At 40.0% G+C, this 24,283-nt stretch overlaps 1 protein-coding gene and 2 long non-coding RNA genes across 8 annotated transcripts in view; 1 reads left to right on the top strand and 2 right to left on the bottom strand.

Annotated features, from left to right (window-relative positions):
• Positions 1-3,582: 3,582 nt before the first annotated feature.
• On the bottom strand, positions 3,583-5,450 carry LOC140003449 (uncharacterized). Of its 2 annotated transcripts, none has more exons than XR_011812154.1 (3): positions 5,327-5,450; positions 4,824-4,907; positions 3,583-3,717 (listed from the first exon to the last, which is right to left on the bottom strand). It is a non-coding gene; the product is annotated as an uncharacterized lncRNA (long non-coding RNA). The 2 variants fall into 2 exon arrangements; XR_011812155.1 differs by lacking the exon at positions 5,327-5,450 and adding an exon at positions 5,091-5,227.
• A 4,284-nt stretch (positions 5,451-9,734) lies between these two features.
• LOC101791616 (uncharacterized) lies at positions 9,735-23,448 on the bottom strand. 3 transcript variants are annotated; one of them, XR_005268568.2, is made up of 4 exons: positions 23,266-23,448; positions 22,108-22,277; positions 21,019-21,116; positions 9,735-9,873 (listed from the first exon to the last, which is right to left on the bottom strand). It is a non-coding gene; the product is annotated as an uncharacterized lncRNA (long non-coding RNA). The 3 variants fall into 3 exon arrangements; XR_003499716.3 differs by lacking the exon at positions 9,735-9,873 and adding an exon at positions 18,204-18,342; XR_003499718.3 differs by lacking the exon at positions 9,735-9,873 and adding an exon at positions 18,617-18,751.
• VPS13C (vacuolar protein sorting 13 homolog C) overlaps positions 23,125-24,283 on the top strand; it is an 88,893-nt gene continuing 87,734 nt past the window's right edge. For 2 of the 3 annotated variants that reach the window (XM_038184884.2, XM_027465721.3), the window contains exon 1: positions 23,126-23,338. In XM_038184884.2, the coding sequence (XP_038040812.1) occupies positions 23,239-23,338 (100 nt within the window). In that variant the 5' untranslated portion in view covers positions 23,126-23,238. Of the gene's footprint in view, positions 23,339-24,283 lie in introns of all 3 variants that reach the window. The other variant, XM_038184885.2, reaches the window with a different exon arrangement.

Raw genomic sequence — 24,283 nt, 5'->3', positions numbered from 1 at the left:
CAAGGGCAATATTGGTATATAGTAATATAGACCTGGTACTTTTTCTCTTGTTGGAAACTTCACACGTTGTACATGGGAGATAGGCTTAAAAGTATAAAAATTATTCTCTTTACTAATGGTCAGACTGACTTGCATAGAAAATGAAATACTTCACTGTGCAGACTGCTTCAAGCTATTTAACACAGTATCTCTGGTTTTACAAATCCCTAATAAAATAAAATGACTGACTGATGCAGAAGAGATGATTGCTCCCTGTGCCAATACCTCCCTCCCTGAGAAGGCTACAGCACACGGTGTTTGTTTCTGTTGGTTGGTCTGGGTTTTTGTATTTCTATTTTCTTTTTTTTTTTTTTTTCTTTCTTCCTCCCGAGAGACTTGCTCTACAGCTACAGCAGGTAGTATACTATTGTCATAGGCACATTTCTACTTTGCCTATGCCTTCGGCTCTGTTACCTCCTTACAGACCAAGTACTTGAACATTCATCTTGGATGTTACAGCTTATTTTGTGTTTTAGTTGTAAAGACAGAAGAGATAGACTTTCCTGATAGAACCTTTGACCCTCAGCTCCTCTAAGACTAGCATCTCCCCTACTTCAAGTACATTGAAGAAAGTAATTTGACAAGGCAGAAGACTTTCCTTTCTGATAAATTACCAGTGCACAGCATGGGATTCAGCCATGGCTCATTTCTCGCTGTTCATTGTGCTTAAATTAACAAGATCTTTTACTGCACCAACTGCAGGACTAAGGCCTCAAAGGATGAAAAGACTTGCAGTATGTGATAAAAGCACACCTCTGTTAAAGTGAAAAATACAAAAAACAAAACAAAAAAAAAAACATGCCTCATCTCCACTTAGAAACCACTATTATCTAAATTGAATAGAATGGCTTTCAAAGTTAAGATATAGAAATGCTGACAAATACAGAGAATGGGACAAGACTTTTTTTTTTTTACGTGACCAGACCTGAGTTTTCTTTAAAGAGTTGAGGGTGAAAAAAGCCCTTTAGAATTTTACTGTGCCTACCTGTTTTAACTTCTCTTTATTATTTTCTTTATTCCCAACAGAGAAGAAACAGTTTTCCTTGTAATCACAGTACCATTTATGATCCTGCTTCTTGAATTTTACTTGCTGTAAGATTTTGAGAAGCTACTTGGAAAAAGGCTTCTCTTGATTTTTAGAGTTCTTTGGTAGCTAGAGACTATTAACTAGGTCAATATGTTTTGAATTCTATTAGACAACTTCTGTAATTAGGTTCTTGTCTAACGGATACAAAAACAGGAAAGTTCTCCCCATCCCCAGCTCCCTGCTCCCCCAGCACTTTCCTGAATTCAGTTTCAATAACCCAGAGTGACAGCAGTTTAAAAGGGAAGACAGGAGTTGTTAGATGCATTTTGAGGAGTGACTCAGAGCCCTCAGTGCAAACTAATTTACTGCATAAACATGCATTACTATTACGTGTGATACAGTGAAGTCTGAAGAGAAACTTTAGCCCAGGATACCTCTGAAGGGAAACTTCAGTTTACCATGCTCTCTAATATATCAGGCTTACAGCTGCCATTTGAGTACCATTCTTTTTATTATAAAAGAAGCAAAACTGAGTTAGTGGTAGTAGCGGTAATGACTATCTTCCCTTGTGTGACAGGAGACAAAGTTCACCATCTCCTCTTTAATTTCCATCAGTCCCTCTTCCTCTGATACCATACAGCCTTTTACATCTGCCTCAGTGTGCCTCTTCTCCTTTCCCATTTCATTAAGTGAGGGTTATCTGAAGAGGCTGGACATTTCAGTTGTGGGCTGTATGCAGGAAAACAGTAATCTGAAGTTGTTCTGTGCCATCTTTGTAAGTGTATGTAGACTTAAGTGGATAAATTGGGCTGAGTAACCTGAATATTACGCTATTTTCACCTATCACGTTGTATAGTCCATGAGACAAACAGAAAGCAGCATGGGTTTCTATAGGTCTCCCAAGAAAACTTAGCTACGAAAATACAATAAAATAAAAGAAGCAGCAACAGAAATCTAGGCCTATTGAATGGAGGATTGGGCCTTGAAACAAAACATGTAATATCTCAGAGTATATTATTCTCTTGGAAACAATTTTTTAAAAGACCTAAATGGAAGATTGTTTTCTAGGTGATACATCATAAGGAAATCTGGGGATCAGCCCCAGTTGGATTAATTTTTAATGACAGGAGCATTTTGGGCTATGTAAAACTACTGGATTGTCACGTAAGTGCCCCATGTTGCCCTGGTAACTGATGTTGAAGATGTGTGTAACAATCATTTGCTTTGGAAAGAGCTGGCAACGCACTGCAACATGACTTGTTGGCAATGCTCTTATACACTGAGTAGTGGTAGGTGCTAGGAGATTTCTGATAGCTACATAAATATGGTTCAACCCATACAGGTCCATGCTACCAAAATTTCTGTAAACCACAAAAGACGAGAGAGGTAAGAAGATGCAAACGGAGAGAAAAACACAGAACATCATGCAAAAAGACACCTGCAGGTTGCTTGCACACCAAGTCGACTTCAAACTCACAGAAATATAAACATTAACAAAATCCCCTACATAGGGGATCCCTCAGGTATATGAAGCACAAAACATTTAACAAGGAAACCATTGATATTAGAGTACATCTTAAAACATAATTGTTATCCCCTTCATTGAATGAAATATTACATCCCATTGGAACAAGCAGTCTGTGCCATAGCAAGTTTAAGGAAATAAAATTAGGCCTCTTTATATCTCCCATGAATTTAAAAGAGTTCTAGGAAAAAAAAAAAAAGAAAGAAAAAAAGCAGGGCCATAGTACTGACAGGCTAACTTCGCATGGAGAAAAGCTGATGGAGTTGCTGGTTCACTATGTGCCTTTACTAAATGTTTCTTTCGCCACCCACTTTCTGAGCCTCCCCTCCAAACTGCCACCCACAATTATTTTGCATATCTGTGACTGATAAACGTAGCAGAACCCTACTCTGTACATGTGAGTGGGAAGCATGCATCCAGGCTCTGCATCCCTGCTCAGTGTGCATGGAATAGGTTGATTCATCACTTATGATGCCGCTGAAGAAGTCCAGGCACCAGTGCATTATCATGATTAATTTAACAAAGCTAACTTAGAAATGACACCAGAAGCAATACCTAATGGCATGTTTCACTCTTAAAAGTAACATCTAATATATACTTACAAGGAAGAACAAGGGGATGAAAGTGTGTTTTTCTGACTGATGAAATGTGAGGCTGAATACATGTATTTCTGACTTTTCCTACATTAGCATGTAATTGCTCAGGTGTTGTGTCAGCTGCTCAAGGCAGCTTCAGTCTTCAAAGCAGAGGCAAACAGATTCCCCCACGCGAGATCAGTGATTGAACATCAGTGTAATGCTTATGAAGGTAGCTTATTCATAGGCCCACAGCAGTTCCAGACATTACCTAGCCAGGCTGTCAGCTACACCAGGCTTATTTGGGATGTTTTAGAGTTAACTGCTGCATCAGACATGGGCAGTAGTGTCCCTCCTCCATGTGCACCCTGGTGAAATGCATTGAAGAACATTTTGCAAACATACCTCTATGTGCCTCTCAGCCAGGGAACTCCCTGACACTTCTTGGTGCAGTTTGACTGAGGTTCTTGAGGGAAGTCTGACGGTTAGGTTCAGCAGCCCCGCAGTTAACACATTTCCCAGGCTGCATCAAAACTATTGTACCATCAGACCTGCCACGTAAACAAATGAACTTGTTATAAAAATGCTTTTAACCTGTAATTTAATGTTTTTTTGGGGGGAAAGTGCCAAATCTGCGTTTCACATAAACAGATATATGAGTCATTACAGCAAGTGTGTTTATTGTACATGGCAGTTCTTTCCAAAACACACATGTTTAAACAGATGGCTTATGTTGACTATTAATGCAGTTCCTGCAATTAAGTTCAGTCTGAACAAAGTAGACAGAGACTGACATTCTATTGACATCAAAGCCAGTGTATTACATCTTCCCCTTATGAATGTTCAAATTCAGATCTGCTACTACAGCCTTACTGAAATGTCAACTGTGATAAGTCACGATGTAAATGAAGAGGAGAGATAAGGTAGCTGGCATCTTGCTAATTTACTTTTTGACTGGTATTTACTACATGCATATTCATGCTGGTATGTTTTAATGGTGAAAGTCCACGTTTGAGCAAATTACTGTAAATAAACAGAGCAGTAGGGTTAAATTTGGCTCTCCATATCTATAGATGTGGTGGGCTCAAAGCACAGGCAAGCTAGTTTTTACTGGACAGAGAGCCCAAGAGCAGCAGGGTGGTGGTGTGCTCTGATGGCTGTACTGCCAACTGAAGCAGCTACATGGCCCACAAATGATTATCACAGAATCATCTAGGTTGGAAGAGACCTCCAAGATCACCTAGTCAAACCTCTGACCTAACACTAACAAGTCTTCCACCAAACAATATCTCTAAGTGCTACATCTAAATGTCTTTTAAAGACCTCCAGGGTCCTCCATTATGGTCCTGCAAGCAAAGCAGCTGTGCCAGAAAATAGAAATGGCCATACCTGGTCAAACTCAAAGCTATTCTAGCACAATATTGTGTTGATGGAGGACATTGCAGTAGGGGCTGGCTAAGAAGGAATATGAGAGCAGCTCAGACGAAATGGCCCAGATGACACAGCTTAGGCTGCTTCAGGTCTTCCTGAACTGCAGCCTGTCTCCTTGTATTTAATAGTGCCTAACAGGTTTCTCCTCTATGAATTTGTTGCAGAGGTTTTGGAATCAATGTAAACATACAGCATTCACAATTTCCCGTAGCAAAGTGTTTCATACCTTAGCTGCATATTACATGGAAGAAATGCCTCCCCTTCTTCTGAACTTGCTATTAACTTCATTTAACAATCTGCAGGTCTTGCACTGGAAGAAACAGTAAACAATTGTTCCTTACTCACTGCCTCCTGTGATTTTTTTGTAAGTCTATTCTATCATTTGTTGTGTTTTCCAGGCTGAGAAACTCTATACTATTTCTGGTATGGAAGGAGTTTCATACCTTTCTTTATCACTTTTTCTCTATTATCTGATCAGTATTTTTTTGCATACCTATCTTATTTATTCTCAGATAAACTTGTGCAGCAGGTAGTGTTTTGGCCCTGCAGCTGGAGTCTCATGGTTGCATTTCAGTGAAGGGCATCTCCATCTTTATGTGACCTGTTCAGGAGATGCTAGTTGCAGCTTCTGAAACAACATAGATGAACGAGTATGGCTCAGCTTAGTGAAGTAGAGGAGCTGTTTAACACAGCTTAACAAGCATGTCATATCTATTAAGTGCTGCTTACCTTTTCCTCCTTCCTTGGTACTCTCCCAAACCAAATTTCATCTCCTGCTTCTTCCTCTATTATATTCTTCTTCACTTAAATTTAGTAGTGGAAAAAAAAAAAACAACATGCATTTCAGACGTGCCTCTGGATGGAGATGCTTTAAATGCCTTTTCATATTCAGTAGTAACTTCCTAAATAGGCATGCATGGGAAAAGCTCAGTTACAGCACAAAAGCTGTGTAGTAGTTGGGCTACTTTGGCTTCTGCTCTAGCAGGGCCTGTGACACAAGTTCTTGGAAGATCTCCAAGTGTCACAGCATGATGCTGGACAAGGGTGAAGCTGAAGCAGAACAAGGTCCCTTTTATCGAAAAGTCTGGCACATCTTCAGCATTACAGGGCTGGCGCTGCACAGTGGAACACTGCCTCCCTGCTGAAATACCACCAGCTGTTGAAGAAGAGAGCTCATTTTCAGTCACACAAATGCAAATAGCCAGAGAGCAACATTCAATAATCTAATTAAGGCTGAACAAGAGGAGAAATGTGATACCTTACAACCTAGAAAACAATTAATCATCCCTCTTTGAGTGGTCATTGTTGGAAGTAAAACAAAAACAGCAAACAAACAAAACAAACAAGAAACAAAAAAATATGCAAACCCCAAAACGCAGAGACACACAGAAGAAACCCCACAACATTTCTGGGAAAGCCCTAGGAAAACTATTTCAGGAACAACATACTTTACTTAAATTTCTTCCAGTTTGTTTTTGACCAGCTTTAACAGAATTCACAAGACAAGAATAAAAGGGAAAATATATATCTCCAATTATACAAAGTCTACAAGCTTTCATTTCAGTGTATATGCAATAATAAATGTGAACTTCACAGAGTTACTATTTCAGCACTCCATGGTAGTATTAGGAGAAAAAAACCTTGCATAGAAACCTTTCAGTGAAATAGCCTGGCTGTAGTAGATTTACCCTCTAAAAAGTTACAGTTAATGTTTCAGTTGACACAAAGCTCCAGGAAGGAAGTTTTAGACCCAAAGGGAAGAACACCCTGGGTGCTTTTCCAGTAAGGGGTAACTACAGCAACCACCAGGCATGGCTATTAGTTCTTTACAGAAAGAGAAGTAAACTTAAGTCATGCTGCAGCTAGATTAAATATTTGTGAAGCTCATTTAATGTCCTTTCAACAAGTGAACATATAATGGTCTAAACAGCTGTAATTATAATGCGAAAACATAACATACAAAAATAGAGTCTTTTTATAACTTTCCTTGAAAATGGCTTCAGAGCAGTAAAGGTAATGTACCGGTACCAGAAATATTAGGAAGCTGATTACAAGTGTATCTCCTCACACTAGTTGCTCAGGTTGCTTGACACTTCCTGTCATCAGAGTGGGATTTCAGTCATGTAACTTTGCCAAACTCTAAGTGTTTAGCCTTAAGTTTTCTAGCCTGAATGCTTAGCCCAGCCTACCATTTAGTGAGAAACACTGATAAAAAGGCACAGCCTAATGACCAGTCTTAGGAATGAGACCTTGTTTTTTGATTCTTGCCACCAAAAGCTTGGGAAAATGGTTCAAATACAGCATTGGCATGGCTCTTGTAGCAGGCTCTCAATGCTCTTGTGCAAGTTAGAAAGACTTGATAAATTGTAACTTGCACACAGTCCATGCAGACTTAGATCTTAGCTGCCAAAAGCTCAGTATGTCTTGTCTGGCTTGTGCATGCCTGACAAAACTATGTTTTGCTATTTTGATAAAGCTGGGTGTGCATAAACTCTACAGAGCCATTAAGCTTGATTCAGTCCCTGGATACAACCAGAGTCAGACTTCCCACAACAACGCTATTCTGGCACCAGCACAGAGCTCGTCTTTTCAGAACTTGCATTGATCCTCCTGCAGGATGTGTAAGAAGGAGGAGGAGTGAAGGCCAAGGGGAGGGAGGGAGGCTGATGGGTTGCCCTGGGGAGGTGGCAGGACATGACAGCCCCTTTAAGAGTGGCTGATGATAGTGGTATGCTGATTGTGGCTGGGAGGACCAGTTCATCTGGCCAAAGAGTCAGCAGGAAAACAGCTGAAAGAACTGGGGCTTGAAGAAGACAAAAGGAGAGGACGAGCAGGGCAGAAAGCCAAACTGGGACATGAGGAAAAGCAAGGGAGATTTGGGAAGGACCACAGCTGCAGTGGTCCAGGCAAGTGAAGGGAACGAATGAAACAGTAGTAGTTTTTCAAGCAGCAAAAACAGTTTATTGATTTTGAGGACAAAATATTCAAGGTCAATAGCTTTTTTTTTTTTTTTTTTTAAATGTGTGTTTTCTGAAAGTTAAGTTCTAAAACAAACTATTTCAAAAGAATAATATCAACCATTCCAACCGTAGTGAGAAACATCCAGGTCTTTTCTGGGACAGAAGTTTCCCATGCTATTCTGAAGGATGTTGGTGTTAACAAAGAATGTCTGCAGGCAACACACACTCATTTAATTTCTCAAATCCAATTTATGGACAAAAGAGAGGGAAAAATGATTAAATTATGACTGCTAGTAGTCCTTGAATTTTACCTCCTACTATGTTAAGCAAATGATATGATTGTGCTGATGCCTTTTTTTTTTTTTCCAGATTCCTGTCTCTAAGCTTATTGGCATTTCCTCATGCCATGAAAAGGTAAAACTAATTTACTGAGAGATTATAGAGCAGTTAATTTATGTTGGTTTAGGCAATGATTCAGCTTCTGTCTGACATGAAACATCAATCTCTGTTTCCCTTTGGCTTGTGGATAGATGTGACTAACATAAAATAGCCACACGGGTAAGTTAAGGAGTCTTATGGATAAAGCAAGGAAATAAGAGTGCTGCTCCTTGAAAAGCAGAATTACACTTCAGCAGCTATCACTTTAACCTTCTAACTGCTGACCATTGGCAGCATTCCTGAGCTGTGCTTCCATGTCCTGTAATGCCAGCTATGAGGAGGGAGTAACTTCCTGCTAGTGGCCTTGATACACCATAAAGCTTAATATTCAGATGGAAAGAGATGTGAATGGTGTGGTTTTGTTTGTTTGTTTACCTCAATATTTTCTACAAGCGAACAGCTTTTGCTTTTTCTATCTAGAGGCAATCTATCTGTGTGTAACAAAGCACTAACAGGGCCTTGAAGATGATCAGAGGGCTGGAGCACCTCTCCTATGAAGAAAGGCTCAGAGAGCTGGGGATGTTCAGCCTAAAGAAAAGAAGGCTCTGGGGTGACCTCATTGCAGCTTTTCAATACTTAAAGGGTGCTTATAAAAATGATGGAGAGCAACCTTTTGCTCAGTCAGGTAATGACAGTACTGGGGGAATGGTTTTAAACTAAAAGAGGATAAATTTAGATTAGAGGTTAGGAGGAGATTCTTCACTCGGAGCGTGGTGAGGCACTGGAGCAGGTTGCCCAGAGAAGCTGTGAATGCCCCATCCCTGGAGGTGTTCAAGACCAGGATGGACGAGGCCCTGGGCAACCTGATCTAATGGGTGGCATCCCTACCTATGGCAGGGGGGTTGGAACTAGATGATCTTTAAAGTCCCTTTCAACCCGAGCCATTCTCTGATTCTATGATTCTTCCTTGCTTAAATGCTGAACATGAACTACCTGTCATTCAGAGAAAGACATCTCATCCGGCAGCCTCTCCATGCTGGTGTTTTTGGCATATTGGTGTCCTCCTCTTTCTCTTGGTCACTTTGTTTGGGCATATTTTACCACACAGAGGCGCTGCAAGCAGGCTATAAACACCTTCAAGGTACAAAGCAATTATGAGTTGCCCTATGCACACAGGCAATAGGCTTGCACTAACAAGTTCCCAGACTGAAGAAGCTGGCTCAATGTTGTGTTGGCCCAGAATTAAGAGCCCATAACTGAGACTAGGTATTACTGCACAGAAATCATTTCAGAACATCATTAGTGAAAGCCGAAATTAATCCTCTCAATTGTCTAAACTTGAGACAACCCTGCTTATCAGGGTCTAAAAAAATATTTGATACTAGACTGTTTCTGCTTGCATTAGCAAAAGAGTTACTTTTAAGGACCTTTCAGGAAATGCAGGTCCAGCAATCCTAATGCAGCAGAAACAGAAAGTCTTCATGACTGAAACTTTGGGACAAACCTGAGCTCACAGTGAAGGAAAGGCAATCAGAGGACGTTACAAACCTGTCATATGTTGATGAAGATGTATGACAAGTCTGTGACACAAAACCAAAACTGAAGTTCTTATATGTAACAGTACATCTGGCACTTGTGGGCATCCTTCTACATTAAACACATGTAAAAATATCTTATTTTAAGACTTATCTCATCAGTCATGCCACTTAAAAATCTTATTCACTGATTAGTCCAAACGTATCTTTTTAAAGGAACTTATTGCTTTCACAGCAGTTGCATGTCTCTTACCAATTGCCAGTGAAATAGAGTTCCTGCCAAGCTCCAGGATAAGAGGAACATTCAGAAATTGCATTTATGTTATGAATTACATCACGTTGCTATGCACTTGAACCATTCAGGAAGTACTCCCCTTCTTTCAAGAAGCCTTTGATCTGCTTCCTGGGAGAAGAAACAATTTTTAATCTTGGTGACAGAAAAAGACTTTTTTACATTTTTAATTTAAGTTAATAAAAAAGCATGACAATTTATCTGATATCTCCAGGGAAATTTATGTCTGTATCAGGTGTACAACACTGACACAATCAATAGAGAAAAAATACATTGCTAACACATTCAGAAACACTGGATATATAGACCTGGTTGTTGAACAGTCACATTTTTGCAGATTTGTAGGTGTTGCCCTACTATAAAATTTGTCTAGAGCCTCGTTCTTTGGATAGGTATGCTCCTCAGCTTCACCCATGGTCAATCTCTGACAGCTGGCAGCATTGGACTCTCCAGCTCTTCTCCCTCCATAGCACTTGTGAACGGGTGTGAAGAAAAAACGTATCCTTATCACCCTTCCATTTGCTAGACTAATCCAGACATGCTCTTTTATTCTTCTCTGGTAAAATATGATCATGTCTCCTCTGATCATGCTAGCAGATAAATTCATCTTTCTTGATAAGGGGTGGCTTTCTCTAATAAAGGCCTTTGTTTTTAAAAGTCCTAATTTGTGTTACATGAGGTACCTGTAAAGGGCTACAAAGGCATAATCTAGTTCTGTGTGCTTTTTCTGATTTTATTGTTTTAAATAGATAAGTAAATATTAACATCACAGAAGCACATTACATAGACTCAACTACTATGAACTTAAAATGAACAATATTATAATCGAACCAAAACGGCTACTGAGATTAGATCAGTGTGTGACCGATTATATTGGCTTAGCTCACTAGTTTATGAAATCATAAAGCTAGTACAGTGGGTAATCACAGTGTGTGTCCAACAAAGAGAAGAATTGCTATGTGTTAATTTTGCATCAGGTGATTGAAAGAGGAGTTGTTTCCTGCTGGTAAAGACCTATCAGTAATAGAGGGCTTTAACAACCTGGGGATTACTAGTGCCAGGATTCATGGAGCAAAGAACATTGCCTGAAAGATAAAGCCTATTTAGATAATCTTGAGGAACTACAGAGATCTAAGCAGGCCTTCTGTAGTTTTCTGCTTCAACGCTTCCTCCTTAAAATTTCATTGCATTTGTGGAGCTATTGTTTACTCTCCTTAGTTATTACCTGCCTTTACCCACGTGAACACAAAGCTTACAAAGGGTTTTGCAATGAGGTCAGTTTCTGGACCAGCCTTAAGACTAACAACAGTGTGTTAACATGGCCTACATTCAGATGTCTCTTTTTTGGTCTCAATTTAAACAACAGGGGTTCATTTTTCTGTGAATGATGAGTTCCTATACAAACCAGCACTGTCTGATCTTCCTTGTACATTATTGCATAGGATGACAGTAAAGTTATCTGTGCACTCTGGACATGAACTGAGTGAACCAGTACTTTTCAACTGGGAAATCTTTAGACATGAGTCCCATTCAGAACTGACCTTAATCACCCTATGCCAAGGAAAAAACCTTACAAAGGATCCATCTGTCTTTTAAAATGCATAATCACCTGTTATATAATGAGAATCCACATGACTGGAAACATTTTTTTTTTTTTTGAGAACATACAATAACTTACATGCCAAATCTATTTTTCAAGGAAATAGTTTTGCATCCACCCAAATTTTCCAATTTTGGGTAATCTGAATGCTCATTATCTTTGGTAAAACAAACAAGCAAAAAAACACTAAATTGATTTCTTAAAATGTTGGAATTGTGTCTAAGTTGCCATCTCTTATCTTTACAGTGTGTAAAAAGGTTGTATTTTGGAATTTGATCTACTTTAGTTCACAAACTAGCATTGGACAGTTAAATATTCTCAGTACTTCTCAAATATTCAGTAAAAAGAGTTTTTCAAACTATCTCATAAGTAAAAAACAGTGTTTTTTATACAGTGTAATTGTATTAACTATTAAAGACAAATTGGAAAAAAAAGTTTTCTGATCACAACCTGACAAACACATTCAAGACTGAGCTGGCTGATACAGTTATTAATTATAATACGCTTTTATACTTTCCTGACTACACCAATTCCCAGAAATATTGTAAGTGGTGCTTCTGAACACAGTTTAACTCCCCAGTAAACATACCCATCTGCTCAGTGTTTTCCTTCCTGCCTAACTTTTACCTCAGTGGTAAAAGCAGCTGACTGAGGGCATTAGGTAAGAAATACGTCTGCTCTTACAGACTGTCTTGTTATAGTGATATTGGAAATCAGGTGATGTTAGTTCTAACAGATGATACCTATGTTGACAAATGCCAACTAGAGTTCAGGGATTTGGGTGATGGGAAGCTTCAGTGCTTACCACCTTTAGTACCTAAGTGCTAAGGAAGCTTTTTTATCTACTTCTGGAGAGCTCTATCCTGGAGACAGATACAATTTAAAATGGTGTTTCTCAGAGTTGTAAATGCTTGAAGTAGGTAAAATTTGATGTAGTTATGAGCAAAACTGTCATGTTATGGAAAAGGTTAGGACTCCACTTATTTCAAATATTTTCTTATTCTCAGAAGTAGCATCATCTTCAAATTTGATTATTTTAATGGCAAAGATGTACATACAGCACACATGAAGTTTAGGATAGTGTAAGGAACTTTCTAAACTCTGGTGGGTTGCCTCTCATGCTGCTGACAAATTTCAGTGGTAGGATGGTGGCAAAATTCAACTCATGAAAGCTTTGTATATCATACTTGTTCTGAACTTTGGACGTAAAATCAGAGGCTCCCATTTTTACCCCTGGGAATTTTCTGCTATCAATTATCAGTTTCACAGGTCCAACAGCCTCTACAGGGAATGAGACTTATTGCAGATCAGACAATTGCAACACCACAGTTCTGGTTTGTGAGTTACCCCTGTGCAGTTATGCCAAAATACCGAATGCAGAACCTGTTCTGCTATTTGCCATAAAGGCAAGCGCTTGTATCATAACTCTTCTTGTAAAGTGAAAGTGGACAATGTGTGTTATGTGGTCAATCACACACTACTTACATGTGGCCAGCTTGGTTTTAAGCAGAGCACACTGCTTCCTGCAGCAGTTTGCCAGCTCAAGAATTCAACTTTGCTTAGAGGCCATGTGTCTCCATGCTGACTCCGGCCTCTCTGTGAGACAGCACAAAATATTCTTCAAGCAAATAAAAAGCTTAGTTCAGTTCAGAGGATCAGAAGATGTCTTACACGTTTGTTAGTTCGTAAAAACATGTTCAGTTTTTACAGTGAGGGTTGGCTGTTCTATTCTTACTAATCTCTTCCCATTTAATGGGACTTTTGGAACTAGCCTATTTTTGGAACTAGCCAGTGTCTAATTTAAATCCAGCTTAGATCTTCATCTATGCATTTTAGAGGAAATAATATAATTTTTAAAAAGTTTGAAATGAGAATGACTGCCTAATTCCCAGACTTGCAAGAGAAATGTTTATTGTTGGGGAAAATACATAGATACCTAACCAGGACATTATTTGGTATTGTAAAAAGGCAAATGGAAGCTGAACAAGGTCAATATTGGGAGACAGACTAAAAGATATTTGTGTTGGACACTACTCCTTCAGAGGTTTCACCTGGAAGAAAAACATTTTGTTTGATATTTTAAATGACTTTTAATATGAGATGTAAATAGTAAATGTTTGAATGTAACAGGTATTTGATCTAACTGTGGAATTCAGATGGATCCCTGTACCCATGCAGTTAGCCTGTCTACATGACTAGGATTTGGTATAAAGTGTAGGGAGACAGGGCTTTTGATGTGCGTCTGCAGTTCAGAATTGCTATTTTGAATTCTTAAAATGCGTAAGCCAGAAGATTTGTCATTCAAATAGTCTAGATCACCTCATTGATTTCTACAGACTCCTGCAGCACAGCATATGAGTGCTTAATTCATGTACATGTTTAATATTTAACAGAGTGCTTCCTCGTTACAGTAACAACAGGGAAAAAAAAAGTACATATGGTTTGCTTCTGTCAAAAATAAAGACCTAGAAGAACAACAAGCAGAGGCTGTTCATTTCTTTCTCATCTGCCAAGTACTACCTTTCACCTAAAAAAAAATAAATCTGGAAAAGTAGTTGCTATGTTGTTATTTTTATTAGGTATTGTTGCATAGCTTTTACTTCCTTTTGATAAGGGACAGCTTGAAATACATACAACAACTTACAATTCAATTCCTATCCACAACCTTGAACCTTTCTAAGTCACGTATGTTGACTGTTCAGAGGGTTAATGGCTCCAAGAGAAAAGCAAGCTTGTGAAATAAGGCTAAATCTATAAATAGCTTGATTACTGAATGCTGGTGCTTAGGGCTGCAGAATATGTGGTAATTGAAGAGTTTGTGTTTCCCAATATTTTCTACAAATAATTAACAAATTATATAGACCAGGTCAGGCTGCCTTTGCTGCTTCCTAAGCAGGATGCAGGAGACTGTGGGGGCAATTTGTTAAGAGGTCAGGAAGAGTAGAATACAGAATTGTCAAAAATAAACATGAATTGGATTTAGCTAAATAACTTCGTTCTTTTTAATTTTTTTCCTCTTCTTATGGAAAGCTTTTTATTGACATCATAATGAAGGGCAAGGAAAAGTAAGCTGCACTGATTTGTAGGAGAGGCGTAAGAAATATGGAGCCATTCTGCTGAAAAGGACAAAGACAGGAACAGACTGGTAGCATTATTTCCCTGGGCTTCCTTTGGCGCTGGTGATGTGGTTTGATGAAGTCACATAATAAAGAGGAAAAATGACAGCTAACTTTCTCCCACGCCAGAGGATGGACTCCAGCTGTTAATGTGGAGGAGCAGAGGCTGCTGTGCATATGGACTTGGTCTCTTTGGGACCTCCGAAGCAGAGCTCAGGGAGATTCTGCCTTTTGGGATGCTCTTTCTTTTTCTCATAGCAAACACTGGGATCAGTGGTGAGCACCCAGGTTTGCACTGGTGTATTTAATAAATAGACTCTGTACAGTCTGAGGACTGCTGATTCATAGCACATCGATCTGTCTAGTCGATATCGTTGTCTGATGCTTCCTGAATAATCAATTACTGGTGTTGGTCATACCATTCTGCTTTGGTTTATCTGCAAATTTCATAAGTATCCAGTTTGTTCTGGGATTTTATCTCTCCCTATTATTAAATGTAAAGCATATTGGACATCAGCAGCTATCCATGAAAAACAATCATTATTGTTATGGATTTCTCCATCCATGTAATTTCTCTTTGAACATTACCTGTTACAATCTCAACTTCAACCACTTTATACATATATGTGTACTTGTCCTCTATTTTAATACATTTTTTTTTAATAATTCAAAATTTTTAAAAGAGTAACTAAACATCAAATAAGATTTTTAAAATAGTGATTTGCCATTGGGCACTGTACAAAATGCATTGCTTAAATCTTCTTAGATTAGGTCTACCAAATTCTTCTTGTCTGTGGACCTAGTTATCCTGTCAAAGAAAGACAGCAACTGGTATGACACGATCTGCTTTTCATAAATCTGTGTTGCAAATTATTCCAGCCTGGTGACTCAGGCTTAATTTCTTTGTGTATCTACACAAGATCCTCCGTTTAGAGTATTCTCCCTAGCTTCCATCCACTCTGATCCTGAGCCAAAGTTATCTTCTTATCTAGGGCCTCCGGGCTTATGGTGCTGGAGGCAAGCAGCACACCCTAAGTAGGGTTCAGCCTGGATTTTAATTTGATGTGGAGGGTTATGAGTTGTAGTGCTGTTAAGTACCTCTGGGAGTTCCTCCTCAACTTTATTCCTAAATCACACAGATGATTTGAACTTCAGAAGTGATTCTGAGCTAAATCAGAGACATCAGAGACAGAGGTACTCAGCCAGCCAGGCACCAGTCTTCTGCAGGGTATTGCCTCCCCTGACAGTTTCGATTCCTCCTGTTTGAACTGGCCACCCACATAATTTGGGCACCACAGAGCTCAGTTTGACATAATCTGTGTGAGATTTTCCATAGAGCTGAGGTCAATTCTGCTGGCATTGTATCTGATCATATCACTTTTACCCTTGCATTTCTCTACAATGCTTGTTGTTCCGAGATACACATTTGAACTGACAGAATAATTAAAAATCATTGCTACAGGACTTATGCTTTTGTGTGCTGGCTCTTTCAACATTCTGTCATGGAGATCACCGGGAACAGCTCATGTCTGGGCTTTTCCTGAAAAGCTGCCAATTCTACTTCTCTGTACTGTCTGCCTTAGATATTCTGACTTTCTCCACCGTCTTTACCAAAAACTGAAGTAAAGTTTTTCTATGGACTTTGGCCTGAATTCACATTGCTCACAATCACTTCTGTATGCGGTCACCCAATTCTCCAGTCCATGCCCACTTTTTAAATAATGTCAACTCTCCAGTGCTTTATCTTTTGTCATTCAGTTTATAATGTCTGACAGTTCTTGTATAGTGAAGTGTTTCCCTTCCTGACCTCAGGGCAAGGAAACAGTATTCCTGCTTCAGTCACATTGCACTGGCACGTGGCTTAGTCACACTGCAGCTACAGATCCCTGGATGAGGTCATCAAACAGTCTGATGAAAAGTGACGGCTGTGCTAACAACATCTGCAGTAATATGAGGAACTACGCAGGCTGTTGGGGAACAAAAAAACAAAGCAAAACTGGTTTCTTTTACCTGGCACATGTCAACTCTGTGACTCTTATTGACCATTCCTGACTTTCACAGCAGAACCGTCTTACAAAAGATAGTGAAATAATGTCTGTCTTCAAATTCTTGGAGTTGTTACAACTTTCATATTCTATTTTTACACCTACAAATTTACTGATTTTAAGGCCTCATCAAAAAGAAAAAAATGTTGATTCTAAGTTCATTTGTTTTTAGTTGCCATGTCCTCAGATGTCAAAAAGAGGCAAGAGTTTCAGCAGGTAAACTCAGCACTTTCTGAGTTCACAGGCATTCAAAAGCATTTTACAAACTTTCACGTGAGACTTAATGATTTCACTTACAACAGATCTGACAGACAACACTAAGACGTTCCTGCTGAGATGGGTAGAGAAACCTCTCTCCAAAATTAGGAGCATACTTGCTCATGAGTATGCCCATGGCGTGCGATGATGGATTGCCTCGCAGGGTCTTGTGGAATCGTGACCTTGATGACTGTTACTCCTGGCTGACTCTGGAACTGGTGTAATGCATTAGCAAATAAGGCATCCTATATTAATGTTTCCAGCCTCAACTAAGAATCTGAAAACTTTAGGGCATCTTATAAATAGATTCTGTAAAAAGTAGGTGATGGTGAAGATTTTTTATTTCCTGTTGTTTAGATTTTATTTTTTTTTTTAACCAAAACTGTCTAGTTCAGAAATGTCTGGAGATAGGGTGCCTTCTGTGAGAAGAAAGAAAGTCTTGTTCTTGATTTTCTGAGTTCATAGTAAGTGGGATATTTGGTAATTTTCTTAACTTTATAATTTAAAGACTGACCTACATCTGGAAAATTAGTAACTCTTAATAAACAAAGGGTATTATAACTGCAACACCCTACTGTTCTTCTCTTAGCACTTTCCAAAGCAAACTTCAGTTGATAATAAGTAAGTGATTGTGCTACCTTCCAGCATCCCATTTCTTTAAAACCAGTCAACACTTTTCCAAAAAAGTCACTCATAAAATTTATCTTGAACAATTCTATCATTTAGTGAGTTTTGCTGGAGAACTGTTCCAACATGCAAGTTAATGTGCAAATAACTGAAATTGTTCTCAAGGGAAAAGGTTTGTTTTTGTATTCATAGATATTCATATGGGCTTTCACAATGAGTAAGTTCAAATTCTTACCAAGTGAATAAAATTATGCTTATTATTCGAAAGCAAGTATGTTTGGTCCAGACTGGACTATTATTGCTTCTTTCCCCACTCAAAGACAACATATTCACTGAAACAAGTTCATTTTTATTTCAGGCAATTTTCTTACATAGCCAGTGGCTTTTTCATCTTCACAGCACATCACTGAAGAAAAAAGCTATGACTTCCAGAAATACCATCAAATAAAGTCCTCATAAAAAATTAAGTTAAGTTCCTTTTATGATGCAACTTAGCTGTTTTTTTGAAGATTCCCTGGCTTGGGATAAAAGATATCAGTAATTTATAATTCAAATCTCAGTTGGTATGACATACATGTGATCAACACTGATCAGAAAGACCGATCCTCTTGGCTTAGACATTTCACACAAAAAATGCAAGTTCTAATTAAAAATTTCCTAGACACAGATAAGGTACAGCAGATCATGGAAATGATTCTTTGAACTCCCTTGAAAACCACCTGTCATAATAAGATTGTATGTGTATCCTCATTTGCAGATACAACATTATTTCTTAGCATGTGGAATCTATGCAGTATTTGTTCTTTTGTAATCACATGAAAGCTGTGAAGAGCTTTGGGTCTAAGCTTTGAACAAAGAACAGTCAATAGGATTGTCATTTTTTAAATCCAGATTTTCTCTGAAGACTTGTTCGTAGTATGAAGAGAGGCTTGTCCTGGAGTATAATGAGAAAGGGTGCGTATCTATTTATTCAGAAACAGAGGTAGCATTTTTATATGCAAAAATTACAACTGTTTTGTTAGAATTTAGACAGCTAGTTTAAAATTATTCTGAGAAACAAAACTGGGGTTTCTCCAAAGAGTTGAAGGTATTTTTTTTAATAAGCTTTGTCCCTGTGCAAAACAGCTGTGCCTTGGCAAAAGTAGCTGAAGTTAACACTAGCTTCTTATACTGACACTCTTCCATTTGCTTATCAATTAGTTCTTCTATTTTTGCGCCTGGGAAAATCTTTTATGTTTTATTGTTCTGTCACAGAAAGGAAAAGGACACACTGAAACAGCATCACAGTTTTTTTGCAGATACTAATTCTCCCACGTTCTCCACTGAGAACTGGAAGCTTCCAGCTGTCACAAGGAAAAAAGGGAAAGGAGATTACTATATATTGGCATCTTCTTAATGTTTCAACCATCTTAATATATTGTGTTATGTTGGGTTTACTCATTCCTAATATATTTGAGATACGTGTTGCAAAATTCCCAATATTGACCTTAGAAAATTATTACCTAGCTGGTTGTAAGGCCATTTGGATGTTTTTAGTGCAAAAATATTGTTAATATAAAAATTTAATATAATAAAATAAACACAACAATATCATATTGTATTATTTCAGTGGAATACTGTGGGGTTTTTTAGATAAAGGAGGATGGTAAAATTATCAATACTGATTTCTTGCATCTGTTAAGTCCAAAAATGTGTCTTAAATATATAGTTACTTCTTCTGACACTGTTACAGTCAAAAATTATATCATGGGAGATTCTCAGTAGCTAAAAGGTATTAAACAAACAAACAAACAAACAAAACAACAAAAACCAAAAAAACTCAGAATCAGAGTGAAGAAGGAACAAGTTGCTCATGGATGCTGTGGTGTAACCATTTTTGGACATTTTCAAAACTTGTACAGACAAGGCTTTTGGCAACCTGATCTAACTCATCAGAAAATCCTCTAATCTCTGTGTGGTTTGTGGTGAAGAGAGTTGATGCCACATTACTTGGCTGATTTCCCAACTGCTAACAGGCATATACTCTGTTTAGTGAGGTACAGTGGATAAAATTTGCCATCTGTTCACTTGCCAACAGTCAGATGGTAGGAGCTGGAGATTTTGTAATATTAATGCAGTAAAATATGAGAAGAAAGCTTGGTTATTGAGCAATCAGTCCACGTACCACCTCAGATTAGCATTATGCTGTGACAATCATTTATTTATATGTACAGAATTGTGTAATAGGCAACACCAAGCAAATATTTGTTGTTACAATGTGAAGGTCTATTCACAAAACTGAAGCTTTAAACTTTAAACTTTCAATACAGATTTTCTGTGTTTTTTTTCGGAGGGGGGGTTAATTTTTTTTTTTACAGTTTTACCTCAGGGATTTGAGCAAATCTTGCCATGTAAATAAGTTTTGCTACAGTGCTGTATTTCTGTTTTCTTTTTACGAAATCATTATGCAGTGATGGAGTCATCAGATCCTTCTATTTAATGAAATGCTACCATAATACACAAGGAGCATGTTTTCATGAATTTCAGCTGAGTGAAACTGGTGATTCCATTCACATTTATCAAGTCTGTCATGTCTATTCAATGTTGGTATTTAGAAAAAATAGGCAAAATGCATGTTTTTTCCTGAAGTGAATGAACATTATCTGTGTATTCAATGAATGGTAAGCAAATATCAAAGTTTCTGCTTGTCCTGTATCTGTTCTTCTAGATACAGAACTCATACGTCATGTAACTTTTTTTTTTTTTTTTCATTTTGGTCTGTTTACCTTTTTCATTGAGAACACAGAAGGAATGGTACCTACCAACAGACAAGAGGTGCATTAATGTCATTCTTGAGTGGCATCCTATCTGCAAGGGAGGCTCACGAAGACTACCAAAGGATTGTTTGGTAATAAAGGTGCAAAATTATGCATCTTTATTTACCAGAAATATCTCAGTAATTAGAAGTAACTGCATATGTATCTATGGTGATAAAATATTAAAACTGCCTTCTTTAAAGTTCATCCATTCATAATTCCATCCTGTTTCCCCTTTATGTTTTTAATACATATAGATTTTACTTAAACAGAATATTTGATGCAGACTTGGCTTTCTGGGGCTTTTTTTCCAGGTGAAATCACATTATTTTGTGAGCAATTTTTGATCCACGAGGCTACATATTTCTGTTTGTTAGGGAAGCATGTTTGTAAAGAGCAATAGTAATTTCATTTACTCAAATGCGTGCTTTAACAAGATGATTTTCAAAAGTCATTTTGGTTAATTAGGAAGTGATTTGACCACATACAAGCTGTTTTCTTCTTTTTTTTTCCCCAATAATTCATAGTTGTGATAAACTGATCTTTGCTTTTTTGCTGTGCAGAAATAATTATGACCGTTATGAAATGCAGAGAAAATGGATATATCATTGTGTTTATGTTCCACGATTGTTATAGAGAACATTTAGTGCCACTGATTTGCACAATTGTTCTTATATACTTTGATATAAGAGCGTAAGCTGTCGTTAGCTCTTGCTCAAAACTTAGTTATTCTGTCATGGTTTATATATAAAAAGAGTAGTAAGTGAAGGTGTTTTAAAGCTTGATAAAAATGATAACAAATGGAGGTTTGTTACCTAACAGCAGGAGCTCTGTGCACAATTTTGCATCTCGTTTTCTTGCATTGACGATTCCCTGTGATACAAGTGGATTTGATAGATTTGAACAGCCAATACTGCACAAAAGAACAAAAAAAAAAAAAAAAGAAAAAAGAAAAAAATTTTTTATATAGTTTCTATACCTTTCATAATTAGCAATTTGTCTTTGTGTCTTAAGTTAAACAGAGCTTAAAATGAGAATTTGATCATTTTTGGCTAAAAGTCCCCCCTCTGTATCAAACATGCAGAAATGCAGAAATCAATCATGTGACAAACAAGTTTTAGGCCATTATGGAAGATAAGTTGCATCAACATGCTACTTATTAAGGTTTAACCTTATTAAGGTTAAAAAAACTCGGCATTGACTTTGGAAAACAGAAATAATGGTATGAATGGCTAGAGTTCTCAGAAAGAACAAAAATGGCATTAACAACTAAATATAAAACCGATTTATCCAAATATAGGCGTAGACCAGTCTTGCAAAAAGGGCTAGAATATGCACCTATGTTTTTGACTAATACAGTGACAATTAATAAAGCATCTGTCAGTGCTTTTATAAGAACTGCCACAGTACACATGAGGGAACAGACATCCAGTGTGCACTGATATGTCATTGTGATTAGTAGTGGCTGCTTATGGAAAAATACAAGAAGGTGAGACTTTCCAATTATGAACCTCCCCAGGATTTCCATGTGTCTCCAGCACACAGTGATATGACTTCCCCAGTCAAATCATGTGGATCATTGTGTTTAACAGCCATTGTCAGCCTGAACTTTGGTCTTAGTGGCATAAGGGTCTGCCTTATGCACTGAATCTTTAATGTTGAAAAATTTTTGCAGAGAATGTGGGCACATATATTTATAGCAATGTGCAGATGTGGCATGTATCTCTTAGAATGTTAAATAAGGTGTCAAATAAAGAATCTTCTTGTGTTGCTTGCATGCTCTGGGCTGCAGTCTGTGCTCTACTGCATATTTCACAAACCAAAAAATGCATTTGACAGATAACTTTAGGTATTGTACTGTAGTCCCCCTGAAATTTAAAGTTCTGCTCTACCATCATGGTTACCTGCGGATTCACCACACAGGGCTGCATGTTCTCATCTACTTTCTCTGTAGTGGCATCAACTCCCTGAAGGATGCATTTTTCAGGATCAATATTCTTGTTTGTGTTCCCTGTCTGCCAGTATTCATGTCACTTGGACAGCTAGATTAACAGCAATGATTTTTTTCCATGCGCTGTAAAAACAAACCAGGTTCAGTCAGACCACAGCCAAAATGGTGGCTAGCATATCTCCTAAAGAAAGAGGTGGACAGGAAAGATGGCACCACTGCATCAGTGCTCAGTGCTTGCACTTACACGCTGTACCAGGCTGCACCTCAGGCACTGCACAGCTTTTCTCAGGGAAACTCTGGGCAGCTCTGGGAGGCCTCTGGGGCACCCTGGAGAGCCCTGTGAGGGCTCCAGGGGTTGTCTGAGCACACCCAGGGGCCCTAGGAAGCGCTCAGGGTGAGCCAGGCAACACTGAGACACCCTGGAAGATTACAGCATGCACTGGGAGGCCTCCACCGCTCTCTACAGTCCAGTGGGGCTCCCAGGCAGCCTGAAGGGGTACAGGTAGGCACTGAGGACCTCTGGAGGCCTCCACCACGTCCTGGAAAGGCTGTAAAGGATGCTAGACGATCCTGGCAAGTGCCCGGAGCTCTTACAGCTCACTGGGAGGCCACTAGTGCTCTTTCGAGAGCACTGAGGGCCTCGGGAGGCCTCTGGAGCAAACGGGGAGGCACCTGAAGCGACAGAGGGGGCACCAGATAACACCGCAGGGCCACGGGTGGCCTCAGGGCTGTGCTGCGAGGCCTCAAGGACATCCCAGAGGGCACTGGGGGCCACTGCAAGGCCCTCATGGGGACCTAGAGCGCCCGTGGAGACCCCAGTAGCCTCGCAGGCACTTTGGAGCTGACTGGGGGTTGGCGGGAGGCGCGCAGCGCGCCCTGACAGGGCTCCACGGCACCGCCGCGCGGCACCGCCAGGACGAGGCGCGCGCCCCTGCGCGGCCCCGGCAGCCTACGCCCCGCCCCGCCACGTCACCTGCATGTCGGGAGCGCGCCCGGCGCCGCTCCGCGCTGAGCCCCGCCGCCCGCCCGCTCCCTCAGCTCCGCTCCGCTCCGCTCCCTCCTCTCCTCTCCGCCCCCCCCCGCCATGGTGCTGGAGTCGGTGGTGGCCGACCTGCTGAACCGCTTCCTGGGCGACTATGTGGAAAACCTGGACAAGTCCCAGCTCAAGCTGGGCATATGGGGGGGTAAGGAGCCCGGTACTCTCAGGGGGGGCGGCCGCCCGCGACCCCTGTGAGGGGCGGGCGGGCCGGGGGCTGCAGCGGCGGAGCCTCCCTGCAGCCGCTGCGCCGTGAAGGGCGGGCGCTTCGTGGGCCGCCGACCACTCCCCGAGGGGCGGGCGGGAGGGCAGCGGCTCCTCTACCCCTTCTGCCCCCTCGGCTGTGAGGGGACGCCTGGGGGCTGCGCGCTCCAGTCCTCGGCGAGGGGCGGTGCCGTGAGGTGGGGGCTGCCCGTGAGGGGAGCCGAGGGGGCTCGTGACCCTTCCCCCGTCGTGTGTGGGGTCGAGGAGCCTCACGGCTGCGGCCATCTCCCGCTGAGGCGAGGCGCGGGTGGGCGCCGCTGGCCTCAGGGTGCTGCAGCACGGCTCTGTGGAAAATAAAAACCGGTTTATTTTGTATTTCTTGTGAGCGTGCTTTGGGGTCTGCGTCTGGCATGGGGTAGCGAGGGGTGGTTTGGGCATGGTGGTGCTGCGAGGAGGGGGAGCCGGGGCCGCAGCGCAAGTGTGGGGTGCTCGGGGAGCTGTCTTTCACCTCCCATTTGAGCGTTCGAAGTCATGCACTAAACAAACAGTAATGGGATAAGGTGGTATAGGTGTTTTTGATGCACATAGGGAACATTCAAGTTTGCCACATGATAAATGAAGAAGATGCTGTTGTACTGCCTGGAGAAGGCCTTACCTCCATCCCTTACATACACCAGGGAACAAGACTTTTCTCATTAGCATTAATTTTGTGGTTGCTATGTCAGGAGAAGTTAAAGTGCTTTTGGAAATAGCTGTGCAAGAATCCTTACATTTAATGGAACAGCCCGGGTTGGAAGGGATCTCAAAAGATCATCAAGCCCAACATTTCATGGGAAAAGGGAGCCCGAATGAGATTATCTAGCATCCTCTGCAATTCCAGCTTGAAAAC

The sequence above is a fragment of the Anas platyrhynchos genome, chromosome 11 (assembly GCF_047663525.1).
Source record: "Anas platyrhynchos isolate ZD024472 breed Pekin duck chromosome 11, IASCAAS_PekinDuck_T2T, whole genome shotgun sequence".
NCBI lineage: Eukaryota > Metazoa > Chordata > Aves > Anseriformes > Anatidae > Anas > Anas platyrhynchos.
The sequence above is the reverse complement of the archived record's forward strand: the minus strand, read 5'-3'. Positions and strand labels throughout refer to the sequence as shown.